This window comes from Ascaphus truei, chromosome 3, assembly GCF_040206685.1.
Source record: "Ascaphus truei isolate aAscTru1 chromosome 3, aAscTru1.hap1, whole genome shotgun sequence".
Classification (NCBI taxonomy): Eukaryota; Metazoa; Chordata; class Amphibia; order Anura; family Ascaphidae; genus Ascaphus; species Ascaphus truei.
The window spans coordinates 117,406,481-117,428,853 of record NC_134485.1 but is presented as its reverse complement, the minus strand read 5'-3'; the positions used below and the strand labels follow the sequence as shown (position 1 = coordinate 117,428,853).

Genomic DNA, 22,373 nt, shown 5'->3' with positions numbered 1-22,373 from the left:
ACATTCAGTCAGCACACTGTAGTTGAAAATGTTGTAATAGCAGATGCTAGTCCCATAGAGAGTAAATATGATACGAACCAATCCAAAGACCAGTAAAGAGACAGCAGACCGCACGGGGTTAATCCAAAAGTCTATATTCACAACATGAAATACACGTAAGCCAACGTTTCGGTCCCACAGAGAGACCTTCCTCAGGGCCGTGCACGGCCCTGAGGAAGGTCTCTCTGTGGGACCGAAACGTTGGCTTACGTGTATTTCATGTTGTGAATATAGACTTTTGGATTAACCCCGTGCGGTCTGCCGTCTCTTTACTGGTCTTTGGATTGGTTCGTATCATATATATATATATATATATATATATATATATACCATACGATACCGGTTGCAACACGACATCAAGGGACAGCACGCAGGTAAGTAAATCATACATTTTCTATATTTGATAGAAGAAAACCGACATTTCGGTCCCCCAGTGGGACCTTTCTCAACAAAAGACAGGGGTGCCCAATGCTACATCAAATTGACAAAACATATATGGTAATAAGTATAAAGTTTAAATACTTCAATAATAATAGTAATTACAGCTCAACCCCGTTAAAACGCGATGCAAGCATGGCTCCCAATTATATATATATATATATATATATATATATATATATATATATATATATATATATATATATATATATATATGTGTGTGTGTGTGTTTTTATCTTAAAATGTTCTGAATTTATTCAACCTTTTTAATTAGTTATGTCTTATCCAACAATGCATAGCTACAAACTTGTTGTGGTAAATTCCTTAACGAAGCTTTGCATTTAAAAAAAATGTTTCCCCTGGGGTAGGAAGGATCGGGCCTCCGGAACTAAACCCCGGTAATTTCAGCTGTGGGGACCCCCTGCTGCCCGAGATACTTACATCTGAATGGGATGCCAGTATCTGAATTCTGTTTAAAGGTGACAAGCAGGACAATAGGAAGCCACAAATTATGATGTCAAGACTTCCTATTGGCCTGTGGTACAGTACATTTAAAGAAGCCACATCTAAGTGGCTTCTTTAATCTACCAAAGATGTGGCTTCTTTGTTTCTCTTACAAATTGCATTTCCTAGGGGACTCTGCATGGGGCAGTGTATGTCAATCAAGTGGTTTTTTACTCTATAGTCCACCCTGTCTTTATCAGAGAGCCAGTAAAGCTAAGCGGAGTGAGGGGAGCTCTCATTGTGCAAACTCTTGTTGAACACAGTGACATCACACACAAGTGAGTAACAAGAGGAAATCAAATCTCAGTTTACCATGTTTCCAAACTAATCTCAGAAATGTATTTGAAAAAAACTTATCAGTGTCAAATTTGGGTAAAAAGGCATCAATCACCCAGATGTAACCCAAAACATGTCACTGCCATGGTCCTTGGAGGGATTTCCCTTAATTGCTATTTTGTAAAGGACAGGAGGGGCCATCTACAACAGGGAAAAAATTGCAATAAGAATAAATTAAGAACAAATGCTAAAATTAGCATTTGCACAAATCAGGCAAAATATATATTTCTAAAGCAAATAATCAATTGAATTAAAGTTCTTCTGAATAAATCAAACATTGTGTGCTACATATTTAGCTGTTTGTCCCAGAGTGTTATCATACTGTAATTAATTTGTAATTATAAAGTCAGGGGGACACTTTGGGGGTTATTTACTGCAGTCGCACATTTGCAAAACTAAAGCAAAAAAATGCACCACATTTATTAAGCACTTTAGAGCCAGAGGACCCTGACATCCCTGTGGCCACAGACCCTACGGCCCTTCCTGATCACGTGACCGCTCTTCAGTATCATCACGTGATCTTATCTGGGTTCCGACATTCGGACCAGAAGTAAGGGAGAAGGGGAGGGCCCCTCTTCAGACTGAGGGAGAAGGGGAGGGATCCTCCCCTTCAGTATCGTATCCGAGCCCCTAAAAACGAGCAAAAGCCCATGACGTACAATGTGCTTCATAAGGGCCCTTAAGGTGCCACTTTTTATGACTTACACTGTACGTTATTAAGGCATTGAAGGGATTAAATAAACCAATGGTGTTTTGTTGATTGATAAAACTAGTGCATTGTTTTAGCACCATTGTGCCTCCTTCGTTTACAAACATAAGATGAGTATTTTTCAAAGTCTCCAAGCTGCAAAACAGGGGCAAAAAATTGGTAAAAGATTTAAACAAAGATGAGAATTGGATAAAGGTCAATAAAAAAACCTCTTAAGCATTTAGTTAGAATTTAAATGGTAAAAGTTTAAAATATGGTTTCAAATGGTAAAAGCTGTCCAATTTTTGTTAATGGCATTAATGACCTGTATTCCGTCTATTAAACATATCGCTACTATTCATTTACTTTGGTTCCAGATGGATATGCCACTTTAAGTTCGTCAAAGTTAAATAATAGGCTCTTTTAGTAATGCTATTCTTGGTGACCCAGCTCTGTAAAAATAACATGGGTTAGTTTCCATGCTTTGAATGTAATATAAACCACCACTCTTGCAAACTGGTATGCGCACACGGTTGTTTAAAATCCCTTACCTAACCTACAAGGTTTTCGTCAACGATAAAAATGGAAAGATCTGTGAAATGTGATAGTAAATAGGATAAATATCATAGGGGACATATATCAACATGATGTCATTTGCTCCATACCTTACAACAACAGTCTTCATATGCGTCCATCTGCACTGTTGGCATATGTATGAAGAATGTTAATCTTCTTACATTTCAAGCAGCGTTCTTCATCAATGTGTTTTGTATGTGCTGCATATTTTTGGTTGAACTTGACATCTTCTCTGCCATATATATTCCCTACCCAAATAGCTTTGAATTAATACAAAGCAAATAAATAAATAAAACATCAACATTAAATTAAACACCCAGGAAGCCATCAACTGAATGTTGCATCTGAAAACATCAGTTAGAAAATATGTGTCTAGTTTGTAACCCAAGTTGACAAATTTTAATTTCTGACACAATAACCCCCGTCTTTATCGAATAGTGGTGTGCTGACTTTTCAGATCCCACCTACTGAAAAAAATATTAGTGATCGCCATCTTTGTGAAGATGTCTTCTTCAATTAGCAATGTTGCTTTTACATTATTGTAACATAAATAAGCCGAGAAATCTACGTTCATCCACATACATGCATCGTACTCAAAGTTTGGATGTAAAGCTTTCAATGACTTTCAGCTTCTGTGAGCACTAATTACCCATTTTCAACTAATTCTTCAGTCTTTGTAATTCAAGTTTCCAATAAAATTCCCATCTTAAAGTATATACAACTACTTCCACCAAGGTGTTGGTCGGCTCATGAAAGAAGCCATGCTTTCTTTCATCTATTATCGTTAGTTCCAGTGAGAAGATAATGCTTGCTCTTCTGCAGTCTTTTGCCAAATGATGTATCCAGGCCTTTGTGCTTTGAAGAGAGCCCTCCTAATGATCTTCACATACAGTAACTTCTGAGCTGATTACCAAACTAGTTGAACATGATTGATTCAGGGTCCTGATTAGCCATTTGAGCCATGTGCCTTAAAACATCTTTTTTCGTTATAATGCCCAGAAGCCTCCTGCAGGAAATAAAATAAAATAGTAAAGATCATATGAAAACAGTTCCTAACATTTTATTTTATTATGCATGCGACCGCAGTAAATCACACCAAATCTCTCTCTCTGCTTCTATAAAACAGCAAGACGCAAAAAAGACTTGATGTGTTATTTCTTCATTTCCATTTGGTTTCTGGAAAACGCAACAGATGTGGAGTTGGGAATGACCGAATGCATTATAATTTCAGCCTTTTGAGAATTAACACTATACAGAGGAGGTGCAGCTTGACATTTTTGGAACAGTTCAGAAACATTGTGAAGAAGACAACTTTAATTAAGTTACTGCATATCCCCCAGAGAAGAAATTGGATAACATGCATCACAATATTGAAAATATGAATATTTCACAAAATTAAATAATCTGGCCATATTTACTAAACAGTGTTATTCCATAAGACATCTTGTAATGCATTTACATCAATGGGCTATAAGGTGCATTCCAGAGCCAGAAGGCATCTTTTGGAAGAGGACTGCTTAGTAAATATTCACCATTATTTTTGATTTTCATTAATTATTATTGAAAATAAATTAAAGTAAGTCAAATATACAATAACATTTTTGCAGGATTTTTGCAGCTGTCAACTCCCCCCCCCCCCCCCCCCATACGTTCTTTAAGACATGTTTAAGTGTCAGAAGGATTTAGTTATATAGAATTAAAGCATTACCTTAATAATTATTACAATTCTTAAATATGCCTAATATGTCTACATCTAAACTACACATTGTGATGGGTCAAACTACAGTATTTCCTAGTTATAACTGCAGTAATTATGCCCTAGCAAACCCACTTGTTAAAGCAACAATCCAGGTGTCATATTTTAATTAAAATTTTATTACAGAAGTGAACCAGGGGTGCTCCGGAGCTGAATTGTATTAATTTCAGCTCAAAAGACAACCTGCTTCCAGAGATACTTACCTTTAAAGGGGGTGCCGGTATCTATGCAGGCAGAGAAACTGTGTGCCTAACATAATGGCAGCGTTTAAATGTCCCATCTCACGCGGGCCAATAGGAAGCCGTGACGTCATCCGTTGCGGCTTCCTAGACCTTTAAAGTTGAAAGAGACACCGACATCCCCTACGGAGCTAAGTATCTCTGGAATCAGGGGGTTCCAGGAGCTGAAGTCAATGCAGTTCAGCTCCAGAGACCCCTTGCTTCAATCCTGTAACAAAAAATGAATACAGAAAAATTAAACCTTTATCGTTGCTTTAAGTGGATATTTATACATTCATGTGAAATATGTATAACAAAGAAGCGCAAAATAAATGAATATTTATTTACTTCTGTATACTTGATACACAGTGGTGATATAAATCTCTTCTATCGAACCCACCATAATCGATTTAATGTGTGGTTAAAATTTATCCCAGCTTCAAATCCAGTATAACCAGCACTTCTTTAACCCAGGCTGTGCTGAAAAGCTGTGTACTACAGCAGGCATAAGCTTATCCCTATATTTATGTCAAAATGTATTTGAAGCAAAAGGTGACACTATGTGCTCATTTGCATATCATTTCCCAGAATATCTGGCTGCAGTGGAAGCATTGTATGCTAAGAGATAATGGTCAAAAACAGGGTTGCAGACCTGTCTGAGACATGTGAATGGGTGCTCACAAGTTATATTTTTATGTACGGTAACATAGGAAGAAAATGCATCATGATATTAATTGCAGTATTAGCCCAACAGTGACATCAAGTGGAAATCCTGAACAAGTGACCTTAGGTGTCTTGGTGCAGCATCTATCAAACCATGGAAAACAAACATTGAAATAACTACAAATACAGTAAAGACAGAGCAAACCAGTAATTACAATTCACAGCAAACATTTTACCCAGTTTACAATTAAGTTAGTTTACTATAACCTGTGTATCCATTTTCTAAATATATATATATTTATATATATATACAGTGCAGAATAAATTAGTTCTTCACTATTGCAACTGGACTAACACGGCTATTTTCTGCTTTATATATATATAGCACAGATCCGCTTCACAGAGTCCTTTGATGATGTAGCAGGACCTGACAAGGCGGCTGATGTTTTCAATGAGCTCATTAAATTGAAGAAACGTGAAGTGGATTTTTATTTACATGGCCTCACCCTGTCACACTACCATGAAGCGAGGATGCTGCCAAGGGGGTTCAGGGTGAAAAATCAGCCTACCATTGGCAGATGTGACATGGATTTCTGCAAACGCTGGATAGCCATTTTAAACAAATGTTCTTTCGATCTAATGATTCTGGTCATTGACCAATCAAGCAAGGAAATTGCCAAATTGAAAAAGGACATTGCAGTAATAGAAACCAAACATGTGGACACCCTGGCAGCGGACATGGATACCAACTGGCTGGATAAGATGCAGAATACCATTGATGCCTATAGGGCAAATTTAATCAAGTTTAAGAAGGAGAAGCTCCGGCAGGTGACTGCGGACTACAAGGAGCGCAACGTCTACCGATGGCTCCTGGGGCTGGGTGAGACGAAGAGCGGTAGAAGCGGTCCACAGCAACGATACCAGCCTCGGTCTAGGCGGGGTGATGCCACCAGGATGGGCTATATGACCAGTGATACTGATGCATCAGATGCCCCGGACAACACCTCCATGGAGCCTTTTTTAGGTCCGGGCGATGGCGGTCGAGCGAGAACTCTCCCGCAGGGCACAACGCGCACAGACCCACCAGGAGAGGTGGCCGGAGATCGGCGGTATCCCGTGCGCGAAGGAAAAGCGACAAGGGGCACCAGGCAAGCGAGACGGTGATCTACAATCTATCGGACCACTCACTGACACCGGCAGAGGTTAGCATTTTACAGAAAGGCTTATCATTTGTGCCAACCCATATGCAGGATTCCTTTGACTGGGAGGTTGATATGTACAGACTGCACAGACAATTGAAGTTAAAGGATTTCTTCTCTAAGAATATTGATATTAACTCTTTTGGAGACATTACCCCTAATCCATTTAAGACCAGGAGCACCTTTGACCCGCACTCACTGAACCCCAACATAGCTGCATTTATGAACTTGGTGACGAAAGACACACGGAAAATTCTGAAGAATCATAAGACCAGCTTTTTTAATACATCGAGAGAGGAGAGAGCTGCCCTGAAAATGCTACGGGAGAACAAGGGGATTATAGTGAGAGCAGCAGACAAGGGTGGAGGGATTGTGGTTTTAAATTATCAATACTATAAGCAGGAGATTGAGCAACAGCTTGCAGTTGTACATCATTATAGACGCCTCCCGGGGGATCCGACGATAGCCTACAAGAAGGAGATTGATGGCATCATCCGATTGGGCTTGAATAATGCCTGGATCACAGAAGAAACCAGTAAATTCCTGACTCAGGACAACCCTGTGATGCCAGTATTATACACACTACCCAAAGTACACAAATCTATAGTCGCACCACCGGGCAGACCCATCATCTCGGCCCGTGGGTCGCTGTGCCATCCCCTCTCGCAATTTGTGGACTTCTATCTACAGCCACTGGTGGCTGGAATGGGTTCATACATCAAGGACACCACGGACTTTATTGAGCAGCTCAGCCATCTTTCCGTTAACACAGCAGAATGTATTCTTGCTACGCTAGATGTGTCCAGCCTGTACACCAACATTCCCCATGCAGGGGGCCTAGAAGCAGTACGCACAAAATTGGAAGAACAGGGAGTCGAACAGGGTCCACCAGTTGACTTTCTCATGTTGCTCATTGAGGTCATCCTCCATAAGAACTTCTTTAAATTTGAGAAACACTACTACTTGCAACTTACGGGCACTGCCATGGGCTCAAATATGGCACCGTCGTACGCTAATCTGTTTATGGATTTGTATGAACGGTTGCACATATTAACTGACACCACGCATGGACGGCATATCGTCAAATACCTTTGCTATATTGACGACATCTTCATTCTGTGGACGGGCAGTGAAGAGGAGCTGCTGACATTTGTTTCTGATTTAAACAAAATCCCCTCCACAATCCGTTTTACCCTCAACCACAGCTACCAGGAAATCGCTTTTTTAGACACCATAGTGTACAAAATTGGAGGCACGCTGGCTACTAGAATATACCGGAAGAGTACAGACAAGAACTCCCTTCTTTGTGCAGCCAGCCACCATCCTGTACCACTCAAGAGGGGTCTCCCATACTCCCAGCTTCTCCGAGTGAAAAGAATCACCACTGATCCAGAAGAATCCCAAAGGGCCTTGGCCCAAATGGCCGCACGCTTCCGGGAGAGGGGCTATTCGGCCAAGGACATCAATTTTGCCTTGCAAAAGGTTGGACAGGTTGATAGGGGTGAACTATTGACACCTTCGACAGGCAGACCGGTGAGCAATAGGCTCAATATAGTCAGTACATTCAGTACTGCTACCAACAGCATTAAGCGCTGCATTCGGGGCAATTGGCGCATCCTGGAGAATGACGAGAGGATTGGTGCATATGCTAGAGAGCCACCTCTATTCTGCTTTCGTCGGGGACCAAACATTGGTGACATGGTCACTGGATCTGACCCAATAGACAAATATGCCACACCCACCACTTGGTTAGCCAAAAAACCTGGTTCGTACCGCTGTCATGGCTGTACCAACTGCAACTATATGCAGCTGGGCCCTAGCTACAATCACCCGCATAGTGGCGCACCGATTAAAATCAAACAACAACTGAACTGTGAGTCTAAATTCGTGGTGTACCTTATTAAGTGTCCTTGTGGATTGCTGTACATCGGGAAGACTGTAAGGATGCTGAAAGAACGCATGGCCATGCACCGTTCAAACATCAGAAAAGCCCTACTGAGTGATGCCTCTGATGTAGACCTGAAGTGCCTACCTGTGGCTAGACATTTCAAGGAAAAAAGGCATACACTGGCCACACTTCGTTGTATGCCTATTCTGCAGGTTCCAGTCCCCCCCCGTGGGGGTGACAGGGGCAGGACTTTGCTTAAACAGGAAGCAAGGCTTATCTATGAACTAAGAACTATGACACCTGGTGGCCTAAATGAGGAACTTTCACTTAGCTGCTTTTTGTAGCAGTCTCCCTGCTTTCACTTGACTTTGCATTATGCCTTTTTTATGTTTGTCACTCATACTCTGTTGCATCACTCCCTCTGCACTTTTGCACTTCCTTTGTCCTTATATACTATGGTGATGCTATGCGCTCCTTGTGCTCTATACCTCTACCTGTCCCCCTGTGGTTCACCTTAACGCTCTGTGTATTACTATTCTGTTTAGCCCATTATTACTGTCAGTGTGTGGGTAACTGTGCACCGAGGCGGTTTTTCAGACTGCGCATGTGCGTTTTGCGCTGCCGGCGTCCCTGGTGGCCAGGGAGAGTCAATGAGGCGTCTGCTCACAGCTGTGATGCGCGGCGTACTCTCCTTGCTGGCGCTCCGGCAGTCAATATGTTTTGGCCCACTGCAGATGCGCGGCGCGCGACCTTCCCCCGCAAGGGCAGTAGACCCTGGGACCAGTGTCTAAAGGGTGTCTTTCTCCTAATAGTTTAAGTGCCTACTCTCATGTCATGATGAGTCATTTGGATAATCAGGTAATAGGGGAGGGGGCATGGAGCACAGCTATGTTGCATATTCTGTCTGATTGCATGTTGGAGATTGGTTCCCTTTGTTTGCATTGCACTATGGGTGAGGGTATATATGTGTGGTCACTTGCACTTGTGGGTTGCACGGCCCTGAGGAAGGTCTCTCTGTGGGACCGAAACGTTGGCTTACGTGTATTTCATGTTGTGAATATAGATTTTTGGATTAACCCCATGCGGTGTGCTGTCTCTTTACTGGTCTTTGTATTGGTTCGTATCATACTTATTTTCTATGGGACTAGCATCTGCTATTATAACCTTTTCTACTGCAGTGTGCTGACTGACCTTCATGTGTATATATATATATATATATAATCAGAATAAATTAAAGATTATATATGATCATTGGGGTGGCCTTCATCCAGCAGTAGATCGACAAGGGATGAGGACGATATGTATGTATATCTTTATTTATATAGTGCCATCCAGGTACATAGCACTTCACAGCAGTAATCCATGGGACATAATATTATAAGACAAGTGCTTTAAGACATAAAAGTAACACTAAGAAAAGAAGTCCCTGTCCCAAAGAGCTTACTATATATATATAGTGACAAAAACCCTCCACAGCAAAGCATATAGCAAATGGAAATATTACTGTATGCTCATTTGCATGACTTAGACAGGTCTGCAACCATGCCTTTCACCATTATCACCCAGCACTTCCACTGCAGCAAGGGATTCTGGGAAATGATATGCAAATGAGCACACAGTGCCACCTTTTGCTTCAGGGTCACTAAGTTGAAGAGAGGTACTCCGTTGACAAGTCTTTTTTTTTCCCGATCCTAGCATCTGTTTTACAATCAACTAGACTGCTACAATTTGCAGTAGTGATCGGACAACACACAGTGCAGTTTCTAAGTGGAATGTCTCGCAAGACGTGAAGTGACTCCCCCACGTGATGCGGAAGCGGTAAGTGTGGAGGAAGCAAGCCGCATACACGGAGACGCCGAACTCACGGAAGCCCAGTCGGCAAGAAAGGAGGAGACAGAGGTAGAGGGTCGAGTTGCGGTTTGGAGATTCAGAACTGTCATATGCAGTGATATAAGAGAAGGGGTGAGTGAATCGAGAGGACACAGAGAAGGAGAAGAGGTTGAGTTACTTTCCTCCCTTCCCACAAGTGTCCCCCCCCGCCCATATTCTCCCCTCCCTCTCTCGAAGCAGTGTTTGAACGCTGACGAGTTCACAATATTCAAATCTCCCACCACCCAGAAGAACATCACGGAGGGTAAGGAGACGCACTTCGATTGTAATTTCTGTGTGAACTATATCCTATACTATAGGAACTTTTCCCTACGGATCCAACAGGTTGTTCAAAGTCTTTTTAAAGGCTTGGATACTAATTGGGACATTTACTCCAACTATATTATTCAGTGTTATCCTCTCTCAACAAAACATTGATGTTTTTTATATCTGTATTTGATGAAGTTTTATAATAAATGTGATTTTTTGAAGACTACTACCTTTCCTAATGTATTGGTTAAATTACCTTCATTATTCCATCCATAGTGAAATAATCAACAGTTTCAATGAATGCAGTTACAATTCCCTTTCCCAATTGGATATAGTGACAATGTGTTTTGGGATCCCAATCAACTAAAGTGCCTCATTATTTTTCATTTATAGTGTGGATTTATATTTTTTCACATTACTGTTCTCTACCCAATTGCACCTAGGTCATCTTCACCAATATATATATAATATTATAATATACATTCGTTGTAAAGTGAAACGTTGGATAACAAGGACTACCTGTATGCTCATTTGCATGTCTTAGGCAGGTCTGCAAACCTGCCTTTCACCATTATCCCCCAGCACACAGCACTTCCACTGCAACAAGGGATTCTGGGAAATGACATGCAAATGAGCACACAGTGCCACTTTTTGCTTCAAAACCATTAACATGGTTCCCTATAGGCTTAAGCTTGCTTCATGGTCACAGCTTTGAGCACAGCCAGGGTTAAGATGCATAGACAGCAAACCCTGGCTGCGCTCAAAGCTGTGACCATGCAACAAATTTAAGCCTATAGGGAACAATGTTTATGGTTTTGAAGCAAAAGGTGGCACTGTGTGCTCATTTGCATATCATTTCCCAGAATCCCTTGCTGCAGTGGAAGTGCTGTGTGCTGGGGGATAATGGTGAAAGGCAGGGTTGCAGACCTGTCAAAGACATGCAAATGAGCATACAGGTAGTCCTCGTTATCCAACGTTTCACTTTACAATGAATGGCATATCCAACGCTTTACAATGCAACCCTAAGGGCCGTTTTTTGACGCCGGAATGCGTTATCCGACGCCTGAATGCGTTATCCAATGCTCACCACCACTGATTAACATGGGACTCACTTTACATCGGTTTCACTATCCAACGCTACTTTCAGAACGGATTCCATTGGATAACCGAGGACTGCCTGTACAGTAATATTTCCATTTTATATATATATATATATATTGTATAAACATTCTCAAACCTGTTTACTGAACTCTATGTACTAAACCTTCATCCTAATTACTGTTATGCTATTCGCATATAATTGAGACTACCACAGACCAGTGGCACAGACTGTGGTAAAAAGCAGGGGGAAATAAGTAGTCAGATAGTTACAGAAAGTCCTTTGGTGAGCAGTAGTATAAAATAATCTTTTTGATTTGAGTGTACTCATTGAATCTTTGCTGATGCTTTATGTACTGTAGGTGAGTGTTTGGATTGAGGCTTTGCGTTTGTAGGGTAGCCTTGAATAAACTATTCATTGGTGTTATCAAGGATATTATTGAGTGTTTCAACCATACTAGTCATTTCATTATGAATATACTATTGCACCTTATTTAAGTGAAGGCTGGAAACCACTGCACTAAGGAGTAAATTCTATACATGCTGAAGTGGCCATTTTCATCCAAAAGTCCACATAGATGTCTACAGGAATTTGGGGCTGTAAATTAATTAAGTGTGATAGTGCTGATTGGTGTGCATTTACAAAAATGCTGATTGCTTTTACAGTATTCCAAAGCCATAAAAAGATAATTTCTTCTTACAGTACATCAGTGTTTTCCCACCAAGATTCCTAGGAGCCCATGGGGGCCCATGGCATCCATAAAGGGTTCCCTGCAATTTCCAGGTCATTTGAAAATTGCACCAAATACACAAGAATTTACAATGCATCTGATCCCAGATGCGCTATTAAAGAGGGTTGGGGTTCCTTACACTGCATCTGATCTCAGACGCGCTATTAGAGAGGGTTGGAGTTCCTTACAATGCACCTGATTGCAGACGCACTACTAGAGAGGGTTGGGGTTCCTTACACTGCATCTGATCTCAGACGCGCTATTAGAGAGGGTTGGAGTTCCTTACAATGCACCTGATTGCAGACGTGCTATTAGAGAGGGTTGAGGTTCCTTGCAATGCATCTGATCACATGCATGTTATTAGAGGGGGTTGGGGATTCCTTACAGTACATTTGATTGCAGACACGCTATTAGAGAGGGTTGGGGTTCCTTACAATGCATCTGATCAAGTTTGTTTGAGGAGGTACCCGGGCGCTATCTCTATGTAGTTTATCTGATGTGCAGAAGTATAAAAAGAGTGGTGTAATACTGCCTGTAAATGGTTTTCGAGTAGTATCCTCTCGTGACTCGGAACCCCAGCAGGATCTATCCAGGACCCTTATAGGTAATGAATACAAAAAGGATGGGGGAGCACAATGGTTGGAAACAGGCAGTGTTAGAGAACTGGTGATTGCTTTTTAAGGTGAAGCGGTTATATCTTGAGCGGATGTGTTAGCTAACACATCCGCTCAAGATATAACCGCTTCACCTTAAAAAGCAATCACCAGTTCTCTAACACTGCCTGTTTCCAACCATTGTGCTCCCCCATCCTTTTTTGTATTCAATGCATCTGATCAGACATGTTATTAGAGAGATTGGGGTTTTTCAGAATTTCGCATTATAATTATATGGTTCCTTAACCAAAAGAAGGCTGAAAACCACAGGCTTACATATAATGTAGCAAAGTAAATGGTTACTCACCCACTGCGAGTGACAAGACATTGCCTCAGTCCAAGTTTTCGGAAGATATCTACCACTGTCTCCATGGGTGTGTGGTCAGTGACAGTAAAGGGGCTCAAGTTAAGAATACGTCGCAATTTCAATGGATGAGGGCTGTTAGCAGGAAGCTCTGGAGGGTCTTCTGTGAAATAGATTATGGAGTTGCTCACCACTCCATCCTGCCGCTGTCTGGCATTCTCTGCAAATTAAGGGATGAGGAACAATTATAGTGATTCTATCCAACAATTACAAAGTTGTAATACAAACGCATACTGCTGGAAGCTGAAGAGGTCCACAAATAAAAATATAGCATTGTTCATTGTTGCTGGCAAGGGTTCCCCACTCCACAGTAGTATAAATTCTTGGGCAATACTCCTTTCCACTTTTTAAAACCAGACTTGCTTATTAACAATCATGGCATCGTAATACAATATTCAGTTGGATATACTGTAATAGTGTTGGGAATATAGTTTGACTGCAGTTAGAGTCAATATATTAGAATTTGTTAGGGTATGAAAAAGAGTCAATTAAGAAAGTCATACAAATAGTGTGATAGATGTGCTTGGCAAGCCATACAAGCTGTCCTTTCTTCTGCATTTTTAATTGAGAATGGGAGAAACAGGAGATGAGGAGACTTTTAAAGAACAAGCATACAGGCATACCCCGGTTTAAGGACACTTACTTTAAGTACACTCGCGAGTAAGTACATATCGCTCAATAGGAAAATGGCAGCTCACGCATGCGCCTGTCAGCACGTCCTGAACAGCAATACCGGCTCCCTACCTGTACCGAAGCTGTGCGCAAGCGGGGAGACTATAGAGCCTGTTACAAATGCGTTATTTACTTCAGTTATGCACGTATATGACGATTGCCGTACAGTTCATGCATCGATAAGTAGGAAAAAGGTAGTGCTTCACTTTAAGTACATTTTCGCTTTACATACATGCTCCGGTCCCATTGCGTACGTTAATGAGGGGGAATGCCTGTACAAAATAACATTATTTTACTGCTAAACAATACACTGGCGACACACTTTATTCGAGCTCGGCTAGTCCACGAATTCGGGTATACCCGGGTGTATTGAGGTTTGTGACTGTTTTCTGCCCGAGTGCATTGAGGTATTTTCCAAGCAGGGATTGAAGCATTTTATTCCCGCTGGCTGCAATACTGCACAGTATATATATATATATACTGCATTACAATTCATGAATTTATGCCATCTGGTAGACACGCGAAGCATTGCAGCCTATTAAATCCTAATCATTATCATTTAACAGATCAGCCGCCCGTCAGCCAGGCATGAACCCAGGCTGGGAAGGCAAACGCAACGGGGCTTGTCAGAGGTGAGGAGCGGCGCATTCCAGGTATCTGCCAGGTACATACTGGGTATTTGCTCGAATAAAGTGTGTCGGTGCAGTAGGTGTCTCGCGCCTTCACTGATTTTTTTCAAACAAAGTCAATCAGTTACTGTATGTAACAAAAGACAAAAATACATCCAATATTGTATGACAAATGATATTGTTAAATACTTATCTTTTTTCTTTTCATAAGTGAGTTCATAGACTGGTCATTCACAGGTAAATCACACTATCTAATGGCAGGTCGACACTTGTGAATAACCAGTTTATTAAGACCGTTCTCCCTCTATTAGAGAGGATAGGAGACCCCTTTGCAGGTAGTGGCAGAACTTGCAAAAAAGAGGGGACACCTTGAATAGCATCGATTCATAATATCGTATAAAAAGGAGAAGGCAGACCTCTGCCAACTTTCATCTTAACCTCATTTAAAATCTAACAAAACATATTTTAAAATAGTTCTAGTTATTTTTTGGAAAGACTGCAAACCACACACGATTAATCTTTTTAAAATCCCTTTAAATCCCTTTAAATACATCACTGACAATGGTTCATTTAAAAGATGCAAACCTTCTAGCAGCTAATCCAGCCTATAGCCTGGGATCTAGTGCAGGGGTGTTCAACCCAAGACCTCAAGACCACCCCAACAGGTCAGGTCTTCCTGGTATCCCTGCTTCAGCACAGGTGGCTCAATCAGTGGCGCAGTCAAAGACTGAGCCACTGATTGAGCCACCTGTGCTGAAGCTGGGATGTCCTTAAAACATGACCAGTTGAGGGGTTTTGAGGACTGGAGTTGAGCACAATGATCTAGTGGTTTCTTGTTAGATACAATTCTGTTACATGGTAAATACAGAGTAAACAGTGTTTCATCTTCTTTGTTTTTTTCGCACCGTTTTATACCATGGCAGCTTCTATGTTCTCTGATTTATGGTTTCAGCAGGTGGTACTGTATGTAAATTACTACACTGGAAATGAACAGCTGATGTGAAATAAGGGCCTTATTTACTAAAGTCTCCTGGCTGCAAAAATGGGACAAACTAAGTTCCAAAAGAATGGAGCCAGATTGATAATAAGAAAAACTAAAATTCCTTATCTCTGCTGAAATATGGTGCTGTTGTTTACACTGGTTTTGACCAGGTTTGGCAGGCTGGAGACTTTAATTTCTTGATCAGAAAGAGTACCCCGAGAAAACATACAAAAAAGTAGTCTAATTAAAACAATACCAGTGCTAAATAAAGTGAAATATCGAGCACTCCACCCTCATTCAATTAAAAAATGCTGTTTGTTTTCTAATTTTCGGTTGTCCCATAGATTGGTCTGTATATATGGAAGCAGAGGGTCCCCGGAGCTGAAATTAATGGGGTTCAGCTCCAGAGACCCCCCTGATTCAATCCTACTGTATGTAGAAACAACAACAAAAATTGCACACAAAAATACTCTCCCCATGGATTGCTCCTTTAAATCCAGCATATTTCATGTATATATATATTTATATTTATGTAGCACCAACAATGTTCATAGCACTTTACAAAAAAACAAAATACAATACAGGGAATTATACACAAAGTATGGCGTTATAGACAGCACCGCAGATGTAACGAGAAAATTGAAAACAAAGTATTGCTGCGGCTCATTTTATTCTAACACATCGCCGTTTTTTCCCTGGCTTTTCCCTGGAATGCGACGCACTTCACCGGGAGCATGCCGCATTCATTTTGCATTCTCAGCCACGGGTCATGCGCGGGTCATGCGCGGTTGACGCACGGTTGATGCGTTTATTGAGAATAGTTCGGATTTAATAGGTCGCAATTCTTCGCGTGTCCGCCAGATGGCAGATATTCATGAATTGTAATGCGCATGCGCTTCAGTAATGTGTCGACTTGCAGGTGTTTCGTTTAAAAAAGATACCACAGTGTGCTATTGTAAATTGGCCTTGAGACTGAAGGAAGAGGTTGCAATAATGTATCAATTTAGTCTTTTCATATTAAAGAAAGACAAAGACCAGTTTCTGTTACAGTATTCTCCAGAGAGCCGCCGCCATGAGTGTTCAAGTGCTGCCCATTTTCCAAAAACCCGACAGAAGTTATGCGTATTTGATATGGGCCGCGATTAATGCAACAGATGATAAGATGGCAACAGTTGTTCAAATTTATCAGTATTTTATCGAAAACTATGACTTTTACAAATTTTCGCCAGCTCCTCATACGTGGAAGCGTGCAATAAGGAAAAGGTTATGTAGCGATCCCTGTTTTTATCGTATTGAGCCACAATTTATTGGAGGGTATTGGTGTGTATCACCGGCTTTTTCCTGTATCTATGATCATGCAGACGGCAAAAGGTCGTGTTAAAACCCACTAAGAAACGACAGTCGCTGCCAAGCAATGCACCAGCACCAGCACCGGCTTCCAATAACGGTCTCATCGTCAGTAACAACCCTTGCTGTCTGTCCAGCAAGCCTGAGCCGGATTTCGCGTGCATTTTCGATCAAGCTTGCATGTACCTAAGCAATTTCCAGCCTCATTAGCTGACTACAGGTGTAGTAGTCCCGCTGCCAACTATCGACGTGGATGATCAAGAACACTGGACTGGCAGTGGCCCAGCGCCAGCGCCAGCTGAATGGGAAATTCTATGGTGAGTATTGTTGCCGTATTATTTTCTGTGTTTTTTTTATTTTGACAATACAGTATCAATATCGGTGCGATTCAAAAGTCAAGCGATTCTCCTGTAAGCAATATCATTGGCTGAGCGGCTTCTCCAGTACTGTACTGCAGATATTGAACAATTGGTGGAACGCTAGGCGCATGCGCATTGGAACCTTCTTGAAACGCATATGCGTGTCATTACATCGACGGTAGGCGCATGTGCATGTGAACAGGAGACGCCCCCCGAGAAATTTATTGGTGGGACTGGCTGGGAACTTCTTTAGGGGGCTGACCATTACAGTAAAACTTTTCTTTTTGTTTTTCCTCAGAAAAGAAAACAGCTAATGGAGGGATTTCGATGGATAATATCGCTTTGTGTAACAATGCCTGCACATTGCTGCATCAGATTTAAAAACCCACGTACCAGATTCTACAGTTTAGTGGCCGTTGTTATTGATTAGGATAGAATATTGTACCTGAAACAGTATGCTGATGTTTTCCGGCTGTACAGTATACAATACTTTTTTATATACAGTATACTGTGTAATAAACTCGAAAAAATAAAAACTATGCATTTATTCTACATGTATTACAGTACTGTACATACAGAATGTGTCTTCTATACAGTGCCAGTACATACAGTACAGTTCAGTATGTGTCTTCTATTTTTTTTTAATACTCTTGTACTGAGCATGCCAACAGTATACAGTACAGTATGCCTGGACAGTAGTGTACATTCTAGAAACACTGTATTTTGTTACAGTAACAAAGGAGCCAATGGAACAATGTAAAACAAATCAACATGTTCTTTTATTGGTGGAGTAAGTACAAAAACATTTATTTACAAATACTGTACAATGTAGAAACATTTTAAGTGCACAGCAATCCAAAACATCAACAGGTGTATGGTTTACTGCTACAGTAGTGAAAACATTTATGTATAGAAAGTAAAAACATTTACAGTCAGTCAGTATGGTTTACAGTCACATGTTTTAAAAACAAATTCTTTATTCATAAAATATACAAAACGCAACATCTCCTTTATTAAAGAACGACAAGTCAAAACATATACAGTGGGATGGTGTGCAAAACAGTCTGCACCAGTACAGTCCTCGAGGGAAGCCAACAGGCCCGGTTTTCAGGGTAACCTTTGAAAACCGTGCCTGTTTGCGGCCCTCAGTGACTGGAATTGTACAGGTCCTGTGTGTGTGTACAGCAAGTTAAAACATTTCTGTATAAATACAAGTTAAAAAACACACAACAACATCTCCTTTATTTAAGTACAGCAGGTCAAAACATGTACAATACAGTTCAGCACAACAGTATGGTCTTACCTGTGATTACAAAAAATCTTTATTCATTAAATACAGTATACAAAACGCAACATCTCCTTTATTAAAGAAACATATACAGTACAGTGGGATAGTGTGCAAAACAGTCAGTCAGGCCTGCACCACTACAGTCCTCGAGGGCAGCAAACAGGCCCGGTTTTCAGGACAACCTTGAAAAACGGGTCTGTTTGCGGCCCTCCGGGACTGGAATTGTGCAGGTCCTGTGTGTGTGTACAGCAGGTTAAAACATTTCTGTATAAATACAAGTTAAAACACACAACAACATCTCCTTTATTTAAGTACAGCAGGTCAAAACATGTACAGTACAGTTCAGCACAACAGTATGGTCTTACAGTACCCGTGATTAAACCAGAAAGTCCACCAGATTGTCCATCCATGGCCGATTCCTTGCATGGCGCAAAACGCCATTAATGCAGTCTCGAACACCTTTCATTACAGGATCTGTAATTGTATAAAAGTACCGCAATTCCCCCAGAATGGTCTTTCTTAAATTGGCAGGAAGCGCCTTTTTTATGCGATTTCCTTCGTAGTTCACTCTGAAGGCCCAGTCGCAGTACAACGAGTAGGGCACATGGTGCTTAAAAAGTAACAAGGCATACTTGTGGGGTGCACCAGCACTCATCACCCTATAATTCTCCCTGAGCGCCAGTGGCAGATCGCACAGGCTGATGTCGGGCACCGTATCGATGCGAGCGAATGTAGGTCTTCTGCGAGCGGGTGTGCTTGAGGTGACGGGCAAGGGTAAGTTGTCTGGGAGGAAGCTTTCCTCCTGTCTTGGTCGCTGTGTTGTCTCCTGGCGTGGTCTTGACGGGGTTGTCATGTCCTCCTCAATGGCATACATGTACACTACAGTACCGACAATGTTTATTGAAGCAAAAGCCGCCGGTTGACCAGGACTTACTCCGGCTGGTGCTGAGAATAGTCAGTGCGCCAGCCGCATCCAGCCGCGTCCCCTCCGTTTCCCCCCCCTCCAATCGGCGCGCAATTTAAATACCTTCCCGACCCCCTAGCGGCTCCTGCTGTGCCCCTCTGCATCCCCGCTCCCCCGCTTACCTCATTTCAAACCTTCAGGGGAGTCGGGGAAGCCGGGGAAGCCGGGGAAGCCAGGCGCGCACGTCACTGTGACGTCACCGACGTCACGCGAACGAGCCGCTTCCCAACGCTTCTCCACGCTGCCGCCACGCATCCAGCCGTGCGGTTTTTAGTCGAATAAACATTGTCGGTGCTGTACATCTTCTGGTTGAGGGGGTGCGCTTGGTGATGGAAGGGGGTCGATGCTCCCATTCATCACATCCATGCCACCCTCCTGCTCCGGCGTCGGGGAAACAGGGGCATGAACAATGAGCAAATGATGTATACCCGCTATGTCAGCCTCTATCTTCTCCATCCGTCGATCCATCCGTTGATCCATATGTTGCATCCATTGATCCATATCTAGCATCCGTTGATCCATATGTAGCATCCATTGCTCCACATTTAGCATGGTCTCCAGAAGCAGATCTACACTGGCGACACACTTTATTCGAGCTTGGCTAGTCCCACGAATTCGGGTATACCCGGGTGTATTGAGGTTTGTGACTGTTTTCTGCCCGAGTACATTGAGTTATTTTCCAAGCAGGGATTGAAGCATTTTATTCCCGCTGGCTGCAATACTGCACAGTATATATATATATATAAACTGCATTACAATTCATGAATTTATGCCATCTGGTAGACACGCGAAGCATTGCAGCCTATTAAATCCTAATCATTATCATTTAACAGATCAGCCGCCCATCAGCCAGGCATGAACCCAGGCTGGGAAGGCAAATGCAACGGGGCTTGTCAGAGGTTAGGAGTGGCGCATTCCAGGTATCTGCCAGGTACATACCGGGAATTTGCTCGAATAAAGTGTGTCGGTGCAGTATCTTTGCCAGCAAAATAGAGTTCCCGGGGATATCCACAGTTATCCCATTCAGCATCCGGTCTAACGAGCTGCTTCTTGTGCATGGCGTGTTGACATCTGGGTGGATGGGTGCAACGGAGGATGACATGGGGGTTCCATGGAGAGAAGTGGCAGTGTCGTCGAAGAAGGGTGGAGGAGGTGACCTGTGGATATCCGGTAGAGGAGAAGCGGCAGCGTCGTCGAAGAGGGATGGAGAAAGTGACCTTTGGATTTCCGGGCGGGAAGCAGAGTCGTCTAAGAGCAAAGGAGAAAGGGACCCGTGGATTTCAGAGGCACCAGCGGCAGCATCGTCGGATAGAACTGGAGAAAATGGCCTGTGGGTTTCCGGGAGGGCGGCGGCAGCGTCGAGGACGAGGGATGGAGAAGACGGGCTGAAGATTTCCGGGACAGCGGTGGTAGAGTCGTCGAAGCGTATGGGAGGAAGTGGTCTGCGGGTTCGATGGGTTGGCTCCCATTCGTTTTGCATCGAGAGTACATCACCGTATATCTTCTTGACATAATAAGGCTGACGTCTATGATAACCTTTGGGGTCAGCAGAAGGTTTTCTTTATTGGCCTTAGCCTGTCGCTTTGGCCTTGGCGTGGAAACGGCAACCGCCCTTCACTTTTTCTGCATGACGGGCACGGCAGAAGCGAGTGGGTTCCTGCGTCCGTAGAATCGGGGTTGATCCATGGAAGCAGATGACATAATGCAGTATCTGGACAAGGGCAAGTTCAGATAAAGATCATCGAGTGGTGGGCTATGCAAAGTGTGTAACCTTTTATGCATGGCGGCGAGGTACAGGTGTTGAAAGTGGGCGTACTCTAATGTGAGTCATTACCGTATAAATACACCATCCATTTTGTGGATTCACTGCACATTGAATACAAATCGACTAAACATCGAATATACATTCTTGTGTTTGTGTTTCTTTCTACTCGCAGCAATGGCTGTTAAAAAGATTTTCAAGGATCTCAGCATGCGAATTAAAGAGATGTACACGAGCGGACACCAAATTGCTGCTATCCAACGCTGGTTAGCTACTTCTGGCCTCGTTGTGCCAGCAACCACCGTGAGCTATCATGCACACGGAAAAAACAGAGAACACAAAAGGGCACCAAGGGTAACTAACGCGTAAGTATATTTATACAACTTAAAAAAAAAATTATATCAAATAATGTACTGTAGATCTACAGTACTGTATCTAATATTTTAGTTATTTCTGTAGATTTATATTACAACAGTATATATATTTTATATATTTATATTACAACAGTATACTGTATATATTTTGTATATTTAGATTTATTTTACAACATTATATATATTTTGTATATTTATATTTATATAACAACAATATATAGATTTTGTATACTGTATTTATATTTATATTACAACAGTATATATATTTGGTATATTTATATTTTTATTACAACAATATATAGATTTTGTATACTGTATTTATATTTATATTACAACAGTATATATATTTTGTATATTTATATTACAACAGTATACTGTATATATTTTGTATATTTAGATTTATATTACAACAGTATATATATTTTGTATATTTATATTACAACAGTATACTGTATATATTTTGTATATTTAGATTTATATTACAACAGTATATATATTTTGTATATTTATATTACAACAGTATACTGTATATATTTTGTATATTTAGATTTATATTACAACAGTATATACTGCTGCGGCCGAGTTTATTCGAGCATTTGCCCGTTCTCGGCCGCAGCAGTAACCTGGCGCGCGCCGGAGGGTGCCGGGCGCGCCGAAGCCTCGGAGGAGAGGCCCGCCGATCGGGGCTTCCCCCTCTCCTCACCGG

General features: G+C 41.8%; 1 protein-coding gene across 2 annotated transcripts in view; it reads right to left on the bottom strand.

The window, feature by feature from the left end:
- Window positions 1-328: 328 nt before the first annotated feature.
- Window positions 329-22,373, bottom strand: part of CLCN4 (chloride voltage-gated channel 4) — an 85,657-nt gene continuing 63,612 nt past the window's right edge. For both annotated transcript variants that reach the window (XM_075589401.1, XM_075589402.1), the window contains exons 11-12: window positions 13,234-13,450; window positions 329-3,587 (exon numbers count right to left, since the gene is read on the bottom strand). In XM_075589401.1, coding sequence (XP_075445516.1) covers window positions 3,497-3,587; window positions 13,234-13,450 — 308 coding nt within the window. In that variant the 3' untranslated portion in view covers window positions 329-3,496. The remainder of the gene's footprint in view (window positions 3,588-13,233; window positions 13,451-22,373) is intronic.